Raw genomic sequence first — 19,923 nt, forward strand, 5'->3', positions numbered from 1 at the left:
AGGACTAGCCAGTCTCTGGGCCTCAATTTTTCCTTTCGTTAAATGGGGATGGTGTACAGTCTGCCTACAGATGTCTGCTTGAGGTTTGTATATGTTAGTGCTTTGAAGAGCATTAAAAAGAAATGCCCTAAAGCAAGGATTGGCAAATTATGGACCTGGCTCAACGCTAGCCTACGGCCTGTTTTTGCAAATAAAGTTTTATTGGAACACAGCCACTGCACCATTTACATATTATTTATTGCCAATGTCCTGCTAAAGTGGCAGAATTAAGTAGCTGCAGCAGAGACTATGTGGCCCACAAAGCTGAACATATTCACTAGTTGGTCCTTTATTATTGTCAGGTTTTTCCCAACCCTGACCTCTCCCTGCCCTGGCCTGCGTCAGGTCCTCTTCCTAGCATTGCTGTGGACCAGAGGAAACAGGCATGAAGAGCTATCCTAAGGTCTCACGGGGTCCCTGAGTCTGTGATACCCTCTGCGATGCTGGTGGTATCCAGCCCTTGGAGGAGGTGGTGGGATGGAGGGGGGCAATCAGCCTGTGTGTGCGGGAAGTAAGGAGTAACCGCTTGCCCTGGAAAAATCTGTTTGCACAGGGTAGGCTGGGTGCAGCGGGTAAAATGCAAACAATCACGTGAAGGTGGTGATGGATGGATACACTTTCCTTTGAAGAATTTCCCTAACATTTATCCCAGAAACTTACTTCATTTGAGGGCTTCACATAATGCACTTGCAGTCCTAATGAAGCCTCCTGCCTTCCCCCAGCCACGCAAGGGTCTTGGCAAGTCCCGAGATGAGTGCTGGGCTGCAGCAGCCCGAGACCAGGCCCTGTGGGCTCCTCCCTGGTCTCTTGGGTTCACTGAGCCCAGCTTCTTTATCTACCACCCCGGCCCAGCAATGGGACACCCCGCTCGCTGGGGAACTCTGTTTCCCCTCCAAATGTAAATCACCTTTGTCACAACCACCTAGGACACTTACTTAAAAATGCCGATTTCTCGGGTCCCACCTCAGGGATCCAAGTCAGAATCGCAGGGCTGGGGCCCGGGGTCTGGATTTTTAGCAACTGAAGATTTGAGAATCCTGGAGTTTCCTTCCCCAGGTGGGAGCTGGGCCACTCTCTTCCCCCTAAGGCTTCCTGCAGGTTCTAAATAAATGTGTGGGAACTGTGACTTAATCAGGAGAGCCCCGTGCTCCTAGGGTGGCTGCTGGTTCTGTCATACCTGCACCTAGGGTCCCCTGACCTGAGTCTCAGGCCAGGCTAAAGGGTAGGAAGCCGTGAGCCCCAGAGGCTGAGCACATATTTCCCACCAGGGCCCGGCTGGCAGCTGCCTGCGGAAAGCTGCCCTGTGCGGTGCAAGGCTGTGAAGGAGACTGTTGTTTACCCCCTCCCCTGGAGGTGTGCTGTGGTTTGCTGGCAGTGAGAACACACACACACACCCTCTCTGCTGCCCATTATATAAGCTCCTCTTGTCTCCACAGTTCAGTTCAGAAAGACAGGCCCTCCCTCCACCACTTCGGACCGGCTCAGGGCGCCCCTTCCCTCCCAGCCAATCAATTAATAACAATAATAATATCGGCATTATCAGTATTTCCTGAACCAGGCACTATGCTAAACACTACATACTTTTTCTCAGTTGAGGAAAGAGACTCAGCAGGCTCAGGCAGGTAAAGGACTCTCATTTCAGCTCTGGGCGGCTCAAGCGGTAAAGTGCTTCCCGGGACCTGGTTAAGCTCCGATTCTGACGGTCAGTTAGGGCTGGAGGGAGACTGCACTTTCCGCTGGTTCCCAGACGCAGGCCTCCCGCAGGTCAGAGCCTGCTTGGAGTAGCACGTCCCAGCTGGGAAGCAGAGGGCCTGTGTGCTGAGCTGGCCCCCATCACTCCCAGCCAAGGCTGCTTCCTCTCTGCTCCCCCGCCTCTGCTCTGTGGCTCCTGCCCCACCCCAGCCCCACCTTCAGCGTCCCCTCTGCCCTTGGACAAAGTCCTCTCTTTGGCGCTGGGGTCAGGCCTGCTGGAGCTTGCTGGGACAGACTGGCCTTTTCAGGTTCCTATCATGTGGGCCTGTTAATTAGCGATGAAGGGCCTCATTAACGCCATTGTGGGTTTCATTCACATGGGAGGGGGAGGGGAACGACACCTCCCATCCCCCACTGCTTCCCTGAAAAGCTGGGGCTTCCCTGGTGGCCAAGGATTAGATGCTCTACTCAGTGAGCTAGAGGCAGCCGAGGGGTGTCTGTTTTGGGGTTCTGGGTTACTCTGGGTCAAAGCAACAAGCTCAAGCCCCACCCCTTCTAAGCCTTTGGAATCCAATTAGAACCGTGGCCAGTGCTCTATCAGTGCTCATTTGGGGGCTCCTAACAATTTGGGATTGTACATCATCACCCCAGCCTTCATCTTAATCCTGCTGGCTTCTCTCCCATCCTAATTTTGCAAAATAAGAGTAATTTATCCACACTTGACAGGTGGGGAAACAGCCTGAGAAAGTGCTCAAAGCCATGGGGGACGGGGGCAGTTCTGATTCCTGGGTTCGTTTTGTGTCCTCTAAGCCTCACCGACTTTTGAAAACACCGACTTGCACTCTGGAAAACAGGACCGTGGGAAGAGCTGATGGGTCCCCACACTATTTCCCTGCTGTGCTGGCTGATAGCAGAGGAAACTGGATTCTAGAGTTAGGTGCCTGGGCGTGAGTCCTGGCCTCTATTACTCACCAGCTGTGCCACCTTGGCAGGGGACCTAACCTCTCTGAGCCTCAGTTTTCTCATCTGCAAAATGAAAATAGGAAGAGTACCTCCCCCACAGGTTTGTGAAGGGCACTAGGAGTAGTGCCTGGCTCACCATACAAGCTTAATACATGTTAGACATTTGCGTTTTTGTTATTAATATTCTTCTAGTGTGGGCCTAACTGTCCTGGACCTCAGCTTCCAAGGAGACCCAGGGGCAGCTTTGGAGCTGGGGAGGGAGAGCACTTTACTGGGCTGTCAACCTTGGACTGCGTGAGAAAAGTAACGCCCCAAACCTAGTGGGAGGCTCCAGATTTGGGGGAAAAGGGGAGGAAAAGGGGCTGGGTGTGAGGCAGCAGCTTGGACCCAGCTCTCAGCTTCCCCAAAGCTGGCCATCCCCCCCTCCACTTAACACACGTGTACACACATACACAGCCCCAGACCGAGAGAACCAGGCCGGCCTGTTTGGGGAGAGGCAGTGAGCCATGGGCCATGTGTAAGGCACTGCATTATTTGTGCCTGGCGCCCAGCACCACCAGTCAGGGCCTATATAGGCCCCGGCATCCCTGCTGCTCTGTGACCTTGGGCCAGCCCCACCCACCCTGGGCCTCAGTGTTCTCACCTACAAAGAGGGTAGCCTCAAGGGTCTAGTCTAGATTCAGAGTTGTCGTCTACCCCTCCCCCACCCCCCACCCCCCACAAGAGAGCAGTGGGCCACCTGCCTCCCAGTGGCTTTCACCCACGGGTAGAGGTGTTCATCCACAATCTGCTAGTGACACAGTCTAATCAGCAGCCCTCCCGATTACTGGGCACAAATTATCTCCTAGGCGCTGTGCTGACCTGTGGCACACTTTATCTCATTCAGCCTCACACCAACCCCCCCAGCAGGACCATCGCTCACATTTACAAAGAGGAGGAAACAGCCTCAGAGAGATCTAGTAACACTCCAAGGTCCCGCAGGTGATAAGTGATGGAGCAGGGTCTGGAACCCAAGTTCAGGTGAGCTCTGTACCCTGGCCTCGACCCCACACCGTCCCTGCTGGGGATCTCCGGCCTGGGGCCAAGCCCTGGCTGCAGGCTTCTCAGAGCCCAGGCACCTTCAGCCACAGGGTCAGGTTCTCCTGAGGGAGGAGGGAGTGTCCTCCCCAGGTTGGCATTTGAGGTGAAGCCTTCCTACCGAAACAGGCGTGGCACCAGGATTATTCTTGAGCCAGGTGTTTAGAATATTAGGTGGTTTTTATGTGAACTCGAGCCCTTGAGGGAGTGTAAATAAAAGCAAAGCCGCCTTCATTTCCTGTCCATCTGGGAGGGAGAAACAGAACCACTGGCAGGAGTCCTGTGCACAATCCTGCAGAAAGGACTTAATTTGGGAGGAAACTGGGACAATCCCATGAGAAAGAGGACTTCATTGGGGGGGGGGGGGAATTGGGACAATCCATGAGAAAGAGGACTTCATTGGGAGGGAGATTGGGACAATCCCATGAGAAAGAGGACTTCATTGGGGGGGGGGTTGGGACAATCCCATGAGAAAGAGGACTTCATTGGGGGGGATTGGGACAATCCATGAGAAAGAGGACTTCATTGGGGGGGATTGGGACAATCCCATGAGAAAGAGGACTTCATTGGGGGGGATTGGGACAATCCATGAGAAAGAGGACTTCATTGGGGCGGATTGGGACAATCCCATGAGAAAGAGGACTTCATTGGGGCGGGGATTGGGACAATCCCATGAGAAAGAGGACTTCATGGGGGGGGATTGGGACAATCCATGAGAAAGAGGACTTCATTGGGAGGGGGATTGGGACAATCCCATGAGAAAGAGGACTTCATTGGGGGGGTTGGGACAATCCCATGAGAAAGAGGACTTCATTGGGGGGGATTGGGACAATCCATGAGAAAGAGGACTTCATTGGGGGGGGGATTGGGACAATCCATGAGAAAGAGGACTTCATTTGGGGGGGGGGATTGGGACAATCCATGAGAAAGAGGACTTCATTGGGGGGGGGTTGGGACAATCCATGAGAAAGAGGACTTCATTGGGGGAGATTGGGACAATCCATGAGAAAGAGGACTTCATTGGGGGGGGGGGGGATTGGGACAATCCCATGAGAAAGAGGACTTCATTGGGGGGGGGTTGGGACAATCCCATGAGAAAGAGGACTTCATTGGGGGGGGGGTTGGGACAATCCATGAGAAAGAGGACTTCATTGGGAGGGGGATTGGGACAATCCCATGAGAAAGAGGACTTCATTGGGGGGGGGGGTTGGGACAATCCCATGAGAAAGAGGACTTCATTGGGGGGGATTGGGACAATCCATGAGAAAGAGGACTTCATGGGGGGGGATTGGGACAATCCCATGAGAAAGAGGACTTCATGGGGGGGGATTGGGACAATCCCATGAGAAAGAGGACTTCATGGGGGGGGGGTTGGGACAATCCCATGAGAAAGAGGACTTCATTGGGGGGGATTGGGACAATCCATGAGAAAGAGGACTTCATGGGGGGGGATTGGGACAATCCCATGAGAAAGAGGACTTCATTGGGGGGGATTGGGACAATCCCATGAGAAAGAGGACTTCATTGGGGCGGATTGGGACAATCCCATGAGAAAGAGGACTTCATTGGGGGGCGGATTGGGACAATCCCATGAGAAAGAGGACTTCATGGGGGGGGATTGGGACAATCCCATGAGAAAGAGGACTTCATTGGGGGGCGGGGATTGGGACAATCCCATGAGAAAGAGGACTTCATTGGGGGGGGGGAGATTGGGACAATCCCATGAGAAAGAGGACTTCATTGGGGGGCGGATTGGGACAATCCCATGAGAAAGAAGACTTCATTGGGGGGGGGAGATTGGGACAATCCATGAGAAAGAGGCCTTCATTGGGGGGGATTGGGACAATCCCATGAGAAAGAGGACTTCTTTGGGGGGGGGATTGGGACAATCCATGAGAAAGAGGACTTCATTGGGGGGGATTGGGACAATCCCATGAGAAAGAGGACTTCATTTGGGGGGGGGGATTGGGACAATCCATGAGAAAGAGGACTTCATTGGGGGGGATTGGGACAATCCATGAGAAAGAGGACTTAATTGGGGGGGGGGTTGGGACAATCCTATGAGAAAGAGGACTTCATTGGGGGTATTGGGACAATCCCATGAGAAAGAGGACTTCATGGGGGGGGGGATTGGGACAATCCATGAGAAAGAGGACTTCATTGGGGGGGGGATTGGGACAATTCCATTAGAAAGAGGACTTCATTGGGGGGGGGATTGGGACAATTCCATTAGAAAGAGGACTTCATTTGGGCGGGGGATTGGGACAATCCATGAGAAAGAGGACTTCATTGCGGGAAACAGACTCTTTTAATGATCGGGTTGGGTAAATGGAGGCAGGCCTGGACTCTCTCCTATTTTATCACTGTGTCGTGTTTAGAAGAATTTGCCAGACAGAGATGCTTGAGTTTGTACCTAGCCAGGACTGTGCCCCACCTGGGGCTCAGGCTCTGCCCAGACCTGCTTCCTGGCCTCCCAAGGCTTCCTGGCTGCTGGGATTGCTCCAGGGTCTCCTGAGGTACCGCCCCCTCTCTCTGGAAGTTTCTGAATTCATGGTGGCTCTCTTTCCCACCTTCTGATCCACTGGGATGCTCCTCAGCTGCCTCTCTTCTCCGTGGGGCAAGTTCAACACCTCTGAGACCCCCAAGGACCCTTCCAGGGGGAAAGGGCCGTGAAAGGCAGACACAGGGCGTTTCCAAGTTCAGGGTGGACAAGACGCTAGGATGGGGCCCCTCTTTCCTTTCTTTCTTTTATTTTTTCGGGCTTAGGTTACAGATAAATGGGTATTTTACATGGCAACATGCTGTCTTGTGACAAATTACAAAGGAAATCAAACATTCATAGCATTTGCATGTATGTCAATATACTGAATGTTAACAAATTGATTATTACAGTCCACAAGTTATCTCCAAGTGCTTATTCAGAGTAAAATTCTGATTTTTTTAAATTGAATTTATTGGGGTGACATTGGTTAATATAATCACATAGGTTTCAGGTGTGCAATTCCATAACACAGCATCTGTATATTGTACTGTGTGTTCACCACCCCAAGTCAAGTCTCCTTCCATCCCCATTTACCCCCCTTTACCCTCTTCCACCTGCCCCATCCCTTTACCTCTGGTGACCCCCGCACTGTTGTCTGTGTCTGTGAGTTGTTTCTGGACCCTCTTTTAAGTCTCATCGTGTCCTCAGAGAGCAGGTCCTCCCGCCTCTTCTCCATCACCCCCTTCACCTCCTCACTGTCCCTTCCTCCCTCAAGAGGTGGCCTGCCCCCCTTTGCCTCCTCAGTGGAGGAGGGGCTGCCTCTCAGGATGGCCCATCCTTGTCCCTGACCCTGATCTCTGTGGAGCCCTGCACTTGCATAGGAAAATCCCCAGGGTCGGACTATTGTCTTTCTGTGTCGTTGTGGACTTTGACTTGAGGCTCAGAAAACCTCGGCCCTGACCTTGAACCCTGGAGGACCTAGCTTATGGTGGTGGCCACACTTGCCTCACCTGTTGGTGTGCCTTGCACAATCGTTGGTGGGCCAGCCCAGGTATGAGGGGCTAGGAAGGTCTGCCAGGTTTTAGCCACAGCTCTTTTTTTTTTTTTTTTTTTAAAGTATCTTTATAGTTGAAAGTATTACAGATGCCCCTCCCCCCCATTAACCCCTCCCACCCCGCATCCCCCCCCCCCCCCACCTGACCACAGATCTTTATTGGGGGGCAGTTAAAACAACATACATTTATTATCTCATAGTTCTGTGGACTAAAACTAGAGTGTCAGCAAGACTTCCTGGGGGCTGTGGGGGAGGACCTGTTTTCTCCCCTTTTCTGGCCGTTTTCCGAGGCCGCCTGTGGTCCTTGGCTCGTGGTCTCCTGCCGCCTTCGCCTTCGAAGGCAGCAGTGGCCAGTCAAGTCTTCCTCACATCACACCCCTCTGACTCTGCTGCCTCACCCCTCCCCTGACGCCCAGCCACACCTCTTAGAACCTCCAAATGAAACTGGACTCGCAGAGGTGCCCCAGTGGGATGGGAGCCACCGGGCCCTCCACCCGCCTCAGCCCAGCCCCTCCCTTCACAGCGGCTTTTCCAGAGAACAGTTGTGTTCTTAGAAAGGATTTCCCTGCTAAAAACAGCCACAAACCAACCGAGACAACAGTACCTGGTAGTCAAGGCTGAGTCATGGAACCTATGAGGTGTTTAGAGGGCCGGCCTGTGTGTGGGTCAGATCTGGCTGTGCCCTGACCCCTGCATGGGCCTGGGCCAGCGGCTTCACCTCCCACTCCTCCCCAGCTCCGTGGCCAAGCTGAGCCTCCTTCCCCTGCCCCTGAACCCCCACCTCCCATCCACGTCCTGTAAATGGTGGGATGAGGACCCCCCCGCCTGGGGAGCAGTGTGTGTAGTGTGGTTCAGAGATCAGCCCAGGACCAGAGACCCCAGCTTCACCACTTTGGGGCTTTGGGCAGCAGGGTATTAGACCTCTCTGTGCCTCCGTTTCCTCATCTGTAAAATAGGGGTAATGATCATGCAAATTGCATGGGGCTGTTTTGAGAATGAAAGGAATTAATAATGTTTAAGATGTCTGGCCCGTTAAAATTGTTCTGTAAGTTTTACCTATTATTATGTTATTTCTATGACTATAGTGATCACCTTGCCAGGGTGCTTGCTTCTGAAGTTACTAGATGCACAAGAACAGTAGCCATTCATATCATAATAATCCAGCTGTAGAAAAGAGGGTCCCTGGACCCCAACACGGTGCAGAGCTTAGCGAGAGGGTCTGCCTAGGAGAGAGTGCCTCTCACCTGGTCCCTGTGTAAGTCCCCGCCCCACCCTCACTACTACTAAGGGCCGAAGCCCTGTCAGTTCTAAGACCTTGACCCCCCCACGCAGCACTGTCTGTCCCAGGAGGTCCTGGTGCCAACACTCAGACTCTTGGGAGCCAGAGAGAATCCTGTGGGCTTGAAGAGTAGCTGCTGGGTGCCTGCAGTTATCTCTACTTTTGTTGGTTCTGCATTCTCCCCTGGCTTCCCCACCCTCCTTGCCCCGCCCCCTGCTCTTGGTCTGCAGCCTCAGGTTGGAGCCCAGGAGCCAGGACTGGGGAATCCTGACTTCGGGAGTGCAAGCAGCAGGCAGGGAACCGGAGCGCCCTGGGACTGGGGAGCGCACGCGGAAAACCGGCCCTTTGGGCCCTTTGGAGAGATGGGGGGTCTTAAATGTACCGCTGCCTCTCTGCCTGGTAGGGCAGCAGACAGGGCTCTGCACCCCTACCTGGGGTGCTCCCGAGAGTCAATGTCACATTTGAAGCCCAGATTGTCACATAGAGGGCCATAGCTGTACGCCTCGGAGTTGGGGATGAATAAATTCTGATCCCAGGACCTCTCGGACAAGCCCAGTCTCTTTTGAATAAATTATTTGGCTTTCTTGCACTTCTTTCCTAAAGTCACCTGCAAGAGGAAACATAATCATCATTCCTTAAATGCTCCAGTTAGTAGAATTCCGATTAATTGGGATTTTGACCTTTCTTCTCTTTCCCCTCTGGCTATAGAGAAAGAGAAACGCCCTCTGTGAAGTGTATGTAAGCCCTCCTTGCTTGTGAGTGACATAGTAGGAGGCCCACAGTGCTCCCTGCCTCGAGGAGTTGACAGTGTGAACCTGAGATGGGATGTGAGATTTGTAGCTATGTGTGTTAAGGGTCATGAGGAAGATTGGTCGAGAAAGTATGGTGGCTCCTCACACCCTCCCCACGACTGTAGAGACAGTTTGGAGCACAGGCTGTGGCTCGAGGAAGCAGAATCCTTCCTATCATCTGCCTGCAGGGAAAGAGACAACGCTTGTTGAGTACTTACTATGTGCTGGCCACACTCTCTCCTCACAACAGTCCTATGAGGTGGGCACTATCATCACCCCCATTGTGCACATGGGAAAACTGAGGCCAGCAAGGTTAAGGGACACAGCCAGTCAGTGGCAGAGCTGGGATGTGTACTGGGTCACGTGGACCCTGCTGTCCTGCTCCTTCTGCTCTGCCCTCAAGGGCTCATCAAACACAGCCATGCACACAACCATTGGTGGATTGGGGATTGGAGGAGCCCAGAAGGTGGGTGCTGGGTGACTGGGGCCAGCAGGTGGCCTCATCTACTCTGCTTGCTCCAGATTAGGAAGTCAAACACTTGAGAGAAAGGCAGCTTGTTTTCCTCCCTCTCTCCGAGATAAGCTTCAGCTGGGGCCCTGGCCAAGCTCCCAGGGCCCCCAAAGGAGAGTCAACTTGTGAGAGTGACAGTTTAAGACCTGTAGGGGCTGGCTCAGGAGAGAGATGGCTGCTGGGAGTTGGGCGTCCCAGGAAGGCTGCAGAAGGCCCCCAAGAAACTGGGCCCAGAAGTCCCCTCAATCCTGCCCCATGAGCACACACCGCATCTGTGGGATCTGAGTCAACTGGCCAACCACTGACTGGGCAGATTAAACTCAGTGGCCAACGTGCCTTTGATCTCCAGCTCACGGTCTCCCCTCACCTGTCTCCTCTAGATGGGATCTATTATGGAGACAATCGGTTTGACACGGTGAGCGAGTCAGGAACAGCCACGCTGAAAGCTCGGCCCAGAGTTCGGCCCCTGCTGACCTTCCTTCCGCTGGTGAGTACAGTTCTGCCCTGGGGTCTGAGGGTCTTCTCTGGACGGGCCACCTTGGCGGCCACGGAGGGAGCCCCACCTGCCCTGGGCTAGTGGACATCAGCCTCACCCTCTGTCCATTCCCTTTCTTCCGATGCCAACCAAGGGTGGCTACTGGGAGGAGGCATGGCTGAGACTCATGGCAGAAAGGCTGGGATTAGGGGTGTGAGCCCCTCCATTTGAAGCCCAGGGAGAGGTTAAGGGGAACTTGTGTGCAAAAGCAATGCAGTGGTGAGTACCTCCAGCTAAGGAGGATTCATATTTCATAATCACTGATGGCTGTCTGCTCCGTGCCAGGCCCTGCCTTAGGTGCTGGGATGTGGAGGTGACTGAGCCAACATTGCAGCTCTCAAGGCAGGTCACGAGTGAATAAACAGACTATTAGAACATGGGCCAGAACAGGGGCAGTTGATCCAGTAATAGGGGTGGTCAAGGAGTGCTTCCTGGAAGCGGTGACATGTGAGCTGTCTCGAAGGACAAAGAGCAGCGACCCTTGGGAGAAGGGCATCTGCCTGTAGATCTGAAACTACAAAAAACAAACAAACAAAACAACCCAAAACTCCCTTCTGGAGCCTGTGATGGACTCTTGTTCTTTGACAAGGGAGACTGCTCTGTGACTGGTTCTATTTACTGTGATGAGAGTTTCTGGGTTTTCTGGGACAGCCTAGGCTAGCGCTGTCCTATAGAAATACCATGTAAGCCTCATATGTAATTTTAAGTTTTCTAGTAGCTACCTTAAAAGAAATAGGTAAAATTAATTTTCATAACATATTTTACTTAACCCAATGTATTCAAAAGGTTATCATTTCAGCATTTAGTCAATGTGAAAAATACCAATGAGAAGTTTTACATTCTTTTTTCACACTAAGTCTTTAAAATCTTGCACTAGCCGGTTTCGCCCAGTGGATAGAGCAGGGAAAGGCAGGGAAATCTTGCACTAGCCGGTTTCACTCAAGGATCCCAGGTTCGATTCCAGTCAAGGGCACGTACCTGGTTTCAGGTTCCCCAGTCCTGGTTGGGGTGCATGCAGAAGGCAACCAATTGATGTGTCTCTCTCACATCAATTTTCTCTCTATCTCTCCCTCTCCCTTTCCACTCTCTCTAAAAATCAATGGAAAAATATCCTCGGGTGAGGATTAACAACAACAAATCTGGTGTACTGCACTTAGAGCACACACACCCCACTTCCAACAGCGATATTTCAGATGCTCCGCAGCGCATGTGGCCAGTGGCTCCTGTTGGACAGCCCAGGTCTAGAGCCTCAACAGTCAGCCCCATCAATTCTAAGTTCACTCCTGTCTGTCAGGTGGGTCCTGGTTGGGACAACACTGTTTCTGGGCTCCATGAGGATTTGTACCCCCTGGACTGATGAGGCACCAAATCCTGGCCCGAGTGCTCAGGGTCTGTTGGACCTCCGGCACCCCACACCTTGGCCCTGGGCACCGGCAGCTTCTGCCCAGCACTGCCTGGCACAACCACCTTTCTCCACCACCAATTTTTTTTTTTTCTGGTGTATCCAACCTCACCAACCAGAGCCCGAGATTCTAGAAGGAATAGACCGAGCCTTACATTCTCCTTGCTGTATCCCCAAGGCCTCTCTGTGGAGGGCTGAGCACACAGACCTCTGGAAATACAACTTTAAATAATTTATTTTCTGTTTATAAAAACAATTCACAGACAAACACAGAAAGAACAACAAAAAGGTATAAAGCAAATGAGTCAGCCCTACCTTTGTTCCTAGGGGTGCATAAACCTGTTACAGGGGTCATTGCACCCATAAATACAGACTAAGTAATTTTTCTATTGCTGGAGGTAATTAGATTCTCTCCCCGCACGCACCCCCAGCACACATACTCAGGTCACAGACGTGTGGGCCCATGGCTGACACACCCAGACCTAGTCTGGTTGTAAACTATTGAAATAAATGGCTGTTCCCCTTGAGTAGCTCTTGCTGTCCTGGTTTCTCCACCAGATCTGAGTCAACAACAAACAGGTTAATGCTGAGTTTATTCTGATTGGCTGCACCCTGTACACCCCACGCACCCACTTTGGGTCCCTGCCTTTTTGCTCTCAGTTCTGGTTTGGACACTCTGGTTAGATCTGGTTTGGGCCAACCAGGTCCTGACTCAGGGGCCTGGCAGACCCCAGTCAGGCGGCCACCGGAGGGGGGGCCTGGAGACCTGAGGCTGCTTTCGGGGAGCGGCCCTTCCAGGCAAGCCCCAGAACTAGTCCCAGAGCCAGCCCAGGATGCGGGGCTTCCCAGCGCACTCACCCCCCCCTCACTGGTGAGCGCCAGAGAATGAACGCATGGAAAACTGCCAACTCAAAGGGGCTCATGAGGTCCACACTAGCCTCATTTTACAGAGGCAGGAACTGAACCCCAAAAGGGAAGTTTGCCCCTTGCCTCTGGAGCCCACTGGGTGCCCGCTGAACAGGGAAAGGCAGGTGGAGTGGCGTGCAATGTTCCAGGGGTGTGTCAGTCAACAGCCACCTATCAGGAACCAGGAAAGTGCTGTCATTAAGCCCCATTTTGCAGAGGGGAAAGTGAAGCACTGAATGTGGCAGGAACTTATTTAAGGTCACACAGCTCCTAAGTGGCAGAGCTGGGATTTGAACACCTGCAGCCGGGTTCCAGGGTCCAAGTTCTATTCAAGCCATTCTGCTCTCCCTCCATCCACTATCTAGAAGCTTTGATCTTCCCTCCCAGCACCAGCCTGCAGAACCACCTGCACCTCCTGCCCGCCTCTCTCTCCTGCCAGCAGCTGGGCCTGCCGGGCACCAGGCTCTCTCGCCTCTGTGGGGACACAGACCCCTTTGGGACCGTGACGAGGCTCTGGGCCACATACATGCGATGTTGCTTATGGGCCCTGGAAGCCCTCCTATGGGGCACCTTTAGGTTAGGAACCTTTGGCCTGATGACCCATATCCCGGGGCCATCTCTGTGCTCCTGACTTAGGTAACAAGATACACAGCAGCCCCATAATCTTTCATCACCGGTTCCTGGGTTGAGGGGAAACTGGCTCCTCTCCCTTAGGCCCTGGGCCAGGCCCTTTGCTGTCTTCCAGCTGGGGCAGGAGGCTGGCGCATGAAGGAGGAGAAGCAAGAAGACAGAGCTCCTGTGGGTGTGGTCCACACACAGACACACTCCCAGCCCCTCCAAGTCAGGCTGGGTGGGGAGTGGCACTGTCCTAACCAGCTGGGCCTCTCCCCTCCGTGTCCTCCCTCCCCACCCAGGGGGGCAGCAGCGCCGAGAAGCCAAGCACAGCCCGGCAAGGCCCATGCTCTTCCTGCTCTGCCTGGACCTGGGTCGTCTTGTCTTCCAAATGCACCCTCACTGTCAGTGTCCCACACGAGCATGCGAAGGGACAAGCCTGCGAAGGGGCGGTGCGGGGGGAGAGGGCACGATGCGGGGTAAGGACAACAGCAGGTGTCTGCCCTCCCTGGAGCTTCCTCACTCTGTTGGAGGAGGGAGTTCAGAGGACTAGGAAATGCCTCCTCAGGTGCCCGGCAGCCATAGGCCTATTATGAAAAGGACCTGATTGATTCTCAGGTAACTGGCACCCGTCCCTGCTCCTCACCCACGGGAGGGTCCCCCTGCTGCAACTGTGCTAAAGTAACTCTCCCAGTGTGGTCAGCTCTCTGGAGGCCCCCCCAAAGCGGGCCCCTCAATGCAGGGATCACTCCCAGAGCCCTGCTTCACCTCCAGAAGGGCGGCTTTCCAGCCACAGGGGCCTCCCACTTCCTGCTCAGAGGGCTCTGAGGAGCTGGGTCACTATTGCCAAGTTTCAGACCTGGGGTCCCTCAGTGCTCATCTGGGGCCCCCGAGGGACGGGGCCTGCCCGTCACACAGCTCAGTGAGGCAGCGATGGGACCCGAACCGGTCTCCTCCCCGTCCAGTCCTGCCCACACCACGTGGGCCTGGGCGGAGTGGGAAGGATCCTTTCTCCCCACTTGCTTCACCTCCAAGGGGAAGCGGGCCCAGGGCTCAAGCCAGAGCCTGTCCACAGCGTTCAGAGCCGAGTCCCTGGGACAGCTGGTCGTGGGAGGGTTATACTTCCCTCTGGGGTTCCCTCTTCCCCACCCTGGTCTGCATGAAACCATCCCCAGGGTGATACATGTTGAGGAATTAAAAATTAAATGCCAATGTGGCAAGTATGGGGAAACTGGCCAGACAGGTCCCCAGGGGTGCCCCAGGCAGTGAGAGCTCCCTGGGTCACCCCACCCTCTGAGTCAGGCAGGCTTGGCTGTGCCCGGGGCAGGCCCCCACCTGCCCTGGACCCCCGCCCGGAAGCTCAGAGAGGTCTGTGCCAGCCGGATTGGCTTTTGGCAGATTTATGTGGCTGGCGTTGGCTGGAAGGGTTGTGGGTGAGGGAGCTCTGTGTGTTCATGTGGGGAACACGTCACGAACATGTTCATGAACATGAGCTCCATGTGTTCCTGTCAGAGACCTGCAGGCAGAGTACAGACCGAGCACCCGCCCCCTGCAGCCCACCCCTCCCCTCCCTACCTCACTCCTTCCTTGGCAGAGAGGGCCTCCCCCTGAACTCCCAAGCTCCACCCACGCCCTCATCCTTACCACACCAGCCACCCCTGCCACTCCTGGACCCGGGCCGCCTCCGATGGCTGACCGGGGAAGAAGCTCAAGTGGGCTCAGGACCCTCTGGGCAGGGAATTCTGGGCCCTCGGGGCCTGACAGCGTCAAGAAGAGGGTGGTATAGGTTCGAGGGCACGTCCCCTTGCCCCGTGGACCCCTTGCCCTCAGGAACTAGAGCTGGGCCCCTGTAGCACACAGCCCAGGGCAGAGCCTGCTAGCCCGCGTCTAAGAGCAGGTCTGGGTGGCAGGCAGGTCCAGAGGTGGGACTCATCTCTGGCCCCAGGAGTGGGATGAGCTATGGCAGAGGGTGCGGCTGGGCCAGGGAAGCAATTGGCTCTTTTATAGAAAGTTCACTGGCTGCTGGTTTCAGAGAAGCTGCTCCCTGAGGAACACAGACCCCTCCCCTCCCCCTGCCCACAAAGCCAGGGAAACACCTGGCTGGGCTTCACCCAGCTGGGGACCTGGACGGCATTCCTGGACGGCGTTCCTTGTGGCTGTCACTTTGGGGTCCCATCCCATGCTCCTCCAGCCTACAGTGGTGCCCCCAGCTGGCTCAGGGTCGTCTCCCTCACCCCCTGCAGCTCAGCACCCCACCCTGAGGTGTCCCAGCCAAGCTGGTGAGGAACCTGGTGAGGTGGTTTGCATTCTGCGATGTGTGGCTAACTCAGAGCTGGCCTGTGCCAAGGTCAACCAGGTATTGCCCATTAGCCCAGCCCTGGGGACCCACCTTGGGGTTTGGCTGAAGGTTGAGGAATCCCAGGCATGAGGATGTGTCCCAGGCATGAAGAGGCCAAGGGCATCAGCAGGGTGTTAGCAGCGGGCTCTGACCCTCTAAAACCTTAAGACCAATCTCAACACCAAAGAGTGTCTTCCTCCCTTCCTCCTTCCTGCCTTTCCTCCTTCTCCTCGGCTCTGAGACGTTTGTAGTCAGAAGGGCAGTAGGGGATTCCTGACCCTGACCTCGGGGAAGCACCCATCTCTTCAGATCCACCAGGCAAACACTCTCCGGGCTGTGCCCGGAGCAAGGACTCCACTGAGCCTCGTCAGGACCCCGGGGAGGAGCCCAGGGGAGATGGCCTTCTTTTTTTTTTTTTTTTTTTTTTTAAATATATTTTTATTGATTTTAGAGAGGAAGGGAGAGAGACAGAAACATCAATGATGAGAGAGAATCATTGATCAGCTGCCTCCTGCATACCCCCCACTGGGGATCGAGCCCGCAACCCAGGCACATGCCCTTGGCTGGAGTTGAACCTGGGACCCCTCAGTCCGCAGGCTGAAGCTCTATCCACTGAGCAAAACCGGCCAGGGCAAGATGGCCTTTCTTGAGCACTAACTGCACAGCATCTTCAGGTGTGTGACAGCATACGAGGAAAGTGGGATTGTCCCCATTTTACAGATGAAAAAACTGAGCCCCCGAAGGCAAGCGAGGGGCACACTTACTGGTCACTGACTACGTGTCAGATGCTGCCTACGATTGCTTTGGGACGATGAGTTAAATAAGATCGCCAATCTGGCCTGCCTGACTCCAAAGTTTGTGTTCTTTCCATTTGATCACAAGAATTTTTTTTAAAATTACTATTGTATTGGTGTGTTTTTTTTAATTATGATGGAAACAGCAGTTCATTGTTAAGAACCTAGAAATAGAGATTACTATAAAGAAGGAAATAATTATAAATATTCTTGCAATGGCACCCTTGTCCCCAGCATCTCCCAACTAGTCGTTGCTGAGTAACTTTCAAAAGACTTGGCTGTGGTGGCTTTGAAAGGGCTGCTTGACTGAGCTGGGAGCTGGCTTGTGTCCCTGGGTGAGGTGAGTGAGGTGGCCCAGGACCTTAGCTTCTGGGCGTTGTCAGGTGTAGGGACGAGGAAGGGCTGAGGCCCAGTTTCGTGTGAGTGCCCCACCCGGCAGGGCCAGGGCTGGACTCTGCCCCTGCGTTGAGCAAGGCCTGCTGGGGCAGCAGGGCAGGGAGTGGCGTGGCCATGGCCGGCTGCCCACTGGCCCAAGGAGGGGCCGGCCCCACAGAGGCATTCAGATGCTCATTTGCATGTTCTCAGGTGTTTCCTTGCCCACAGGTGGTGCACCTCTCTCTGATGAAAGGTCACACGCCCCTCTCCCCGGAGTGTGTGCAGGGCCAGGCCTACCCTTGCAGGGAGCAGGGTCTATCCATTGCCCAGGGTGGGCGCACCCAGGGTGGGGCACAGCCAGCTCACCCACTGACTGCATGCAGCAGTGGGAGTCCTGTGTCTGAAGCCAGCAGTGACCTCAGGCCCAGCCCTGCCTGCTTGGCCTCACCCTGTGGCTTCAGGAACTCCTCCTCCCAGTTTTCCTCGACCTTTTCCCCACCTGCCCCTTTCCCTCTCTGGAGGCAAATAACTATCCGGAGACAATGGCAGATTCTGTCCCAACCCCATGTCATCACGGGTGGCCCCGAGTGTCCAGGCCACCGCCCACGTGGCCTAGGTGAGCTGAGTCACAGGACACCTATGGGCTAGGCTCACAGAGCATGGTGGTTGAAGGGATCCTTCGGTCCTATTTACAGCAGAGGCAAGGCGGCCCAGGGAGACGTGACTTCGCTCTGAGTTAATATGCGGGGGGGGGGGGGGGGGGGGTGCAGGAGGGGGCCTGGCACTAGAACACAGGTTGTCTCCTCTCTGTCCTGTGTTCTTTCTATCATTCATCCACTCACTCAACAAACATTTGTTGAACTGCCAGTCTGTGCCAGGCATGTACCAAGAATTGGCCGCCACCCACAGGTGGGCTGGGCTGGCGTGGCAAAGGCTATAGTTGTCCACCATAAGCTTGATTTTTCCTGGAGGAAGAGTGTGGGGCCAGTGCTGTAGTGGCCAAAAGGGCAAACTCTGAGGTTCCAGTATTGGCCCTGCCACTTACTAGCTGTGTGACCTTGGGCAGTGTACTTAGCCTCTCTGTGCCTCTTTCTTCATCTAAATTAGATTCTAAAAACAAAAACAAAAACAATAGCCTGACTCTTAGGGTTACTGTGAAGAATAACTGTTCCTACAGGTGAAGTACTCAGACGGGTGCCTAGCACACACCGGCATCTAATGTCGGCTGTAATAATAACGCACACAGGTGAGGACCACGCAGGGAAGAGAAATTAAGTCAGGCTGCCCAGCCCAGTGGGGTGGGCGAGTGATGACCAGGCGCCTGGAAAGACAGTGATATACAAATGGCTCTGGGTCCTTGGGCAAGTCACTCCACCTCTCTGTGCATCAGTTTCCGCATCTGCAAAACGGAGGTGGAAATAACAGTACCTGTCTCATTGGGTCATTGTGAAAAGTGAACGAGTTAAGAAATGGAAAATGCAGAATGAGCACCTGGTACCGTGGGTGCTAGACAAACAGCAGCTGTTATTATTGTTAAGATTGGGAGCATCAGAGGGTGGGAGGAAGAGGGCATGGGAAGTGCTGATGCCCAGTGGATGGGTAAGCTCTGAGTCTCACCCAACACTTTCTCTTTCAATATTCTTGTCATTGTTTTGTTTAACTTTTTAAAATTGTAAGATACAGCCTTGGCCGGTGTTGTTCAGTTGGTTGGGCATCGTCCCTTGCACCAAAAGGTTGCCAGTTCGATTCCTGGTCAAGGCACATGCCTGGGTTTCAGGCTCGATCCCCAGTAGGTAGGGTGCAGGAGGCAGCTGATTGATGTTTCACTCTCACATCGATGTTTCTCCTTCTCCCTTCCTCCTTCTAAAAATCAATAAAAAATACCTTTTAAACTGGAGAGCATTATGCTAAGTGAAATAAGTCAGTCAGAGAAAGATAAATATCACATGACCTCACTCATCTATGGGAAATAATGAACAACATAAACTGATGAACAAAAACAGATCCAGAGACAGGGAAGCATCGATCAGACTGTCAAACCTCAGAGGGAAGGTAGGGGAGGGTGGGGGTAAAGGGGAGAGATCAACCAAAGGACTTGTATGCATGCATATAAGCCTGACCAGTGGTCACAGACAACAAGGGGGTGAGGGCATGAGTGGGAGGGGGGGAAGGTAATGTGGGGATGAGGACAAATATGTAATACTTTAATCAATAAAGAAATTTTAAAAAATAAAAATAAAATCCATGTAATGGAGTACTAAAAAAAAAAACCTTTTAAAAATTGTAAGATACACATAGCGTAATACCATTTTAATCACTTTTAAATGTACAATTCGGTGGCATTCGGTAACTTTCTCTCTAAACAATCCTAAGGTGAGACAAGTTGCAGGAATAGCTCAAGGAGCTTCCTAGAGCCTTCACTCAGACTCACCACGTTTTGCCATGTTGGGTCCACTCGCTCCCTCCCTCACGTGACATGTACACACTGCTTCTTCCTTTGAACCATTGCAGCGTACGTCGAGACACCGCACCCCTTTACTCTTAAATACTTCAGTGGGCGCTACTGAAGAACAGAGACTTCTGCACAACGCTCAAATCCAGGAGTTTAATGATGATGTGATGCTGTGATCTAATACACCTTCATATACATTTAATTACTCCCGATCGTCCCATTGATGTCCTCCATGCATTGCATCTGGGTGTCGCCTCCAAGTCCTCTTCTTTCCTCGGTTCTCTGAGGCTAGGAGGCAGGTCAGGAGGCCCAGCACCCAGGTCTCTGCCCGCTGAAACAGGCCGTCATCGGGCAGCGCGCTCAATGCCAGCTGCCTGCGACCTGTGGCGAGCTGAGGGAGGGCACCTCTGGGTCTGGTTTCTAGGACTGATTTGACAATGAATTTGTGTTTGCCTTCTCTGAATACACAGATTGGACGTAGGACAGCAAAATGAGCCACCAGAGCCCCTGTGGCGCAAGTGTGACCGGGCAGGGCCAGCGGGGGCTTGGAGGTGCGGGGCTGTGCTCAGTCCTGGGGCTCCTGGAAGGAGACGTCTGGACGTCAGGACCTGCCCCCAGGTG

General features: G+C 53.7%; 1 protein-coding gene across 1 annotated transcript in view; it reads left to right on the top strand.

Moving 5' to 3' along the window:
- The window catches only part of LOC308246143 (uncharacterized protein C6orf132), a gene marked incomplete at both ends in the record, with an annotated part of 31,576 nt that overhangs the window by 2,403 nt on the left and 9,250 nt on the right, over positions 1-19,923 (top strand). The window contains one exon of the mRNA XM_080664110.1: positions 10,269-10,375. Within this exon, the coding sequence (XP_080520236.1) occupies positions 10,269-10,375 (107 nt within the window). The remainder of the gene's footprint in view (positions 1-10,268; positions 10,376-19,923) is intronic.

The sequence above is a fragment of the Plecotus auritus genome (assembly GCF_963455305.1).
Source record: "Plecotus auritus genome assembly, chromosome: 4".
NCBI lineage: Eukaryota > Metazoa > Chordata > Mammalia > Chiroptera > Vespertilionidae > Plecotus > Plecotus auritus.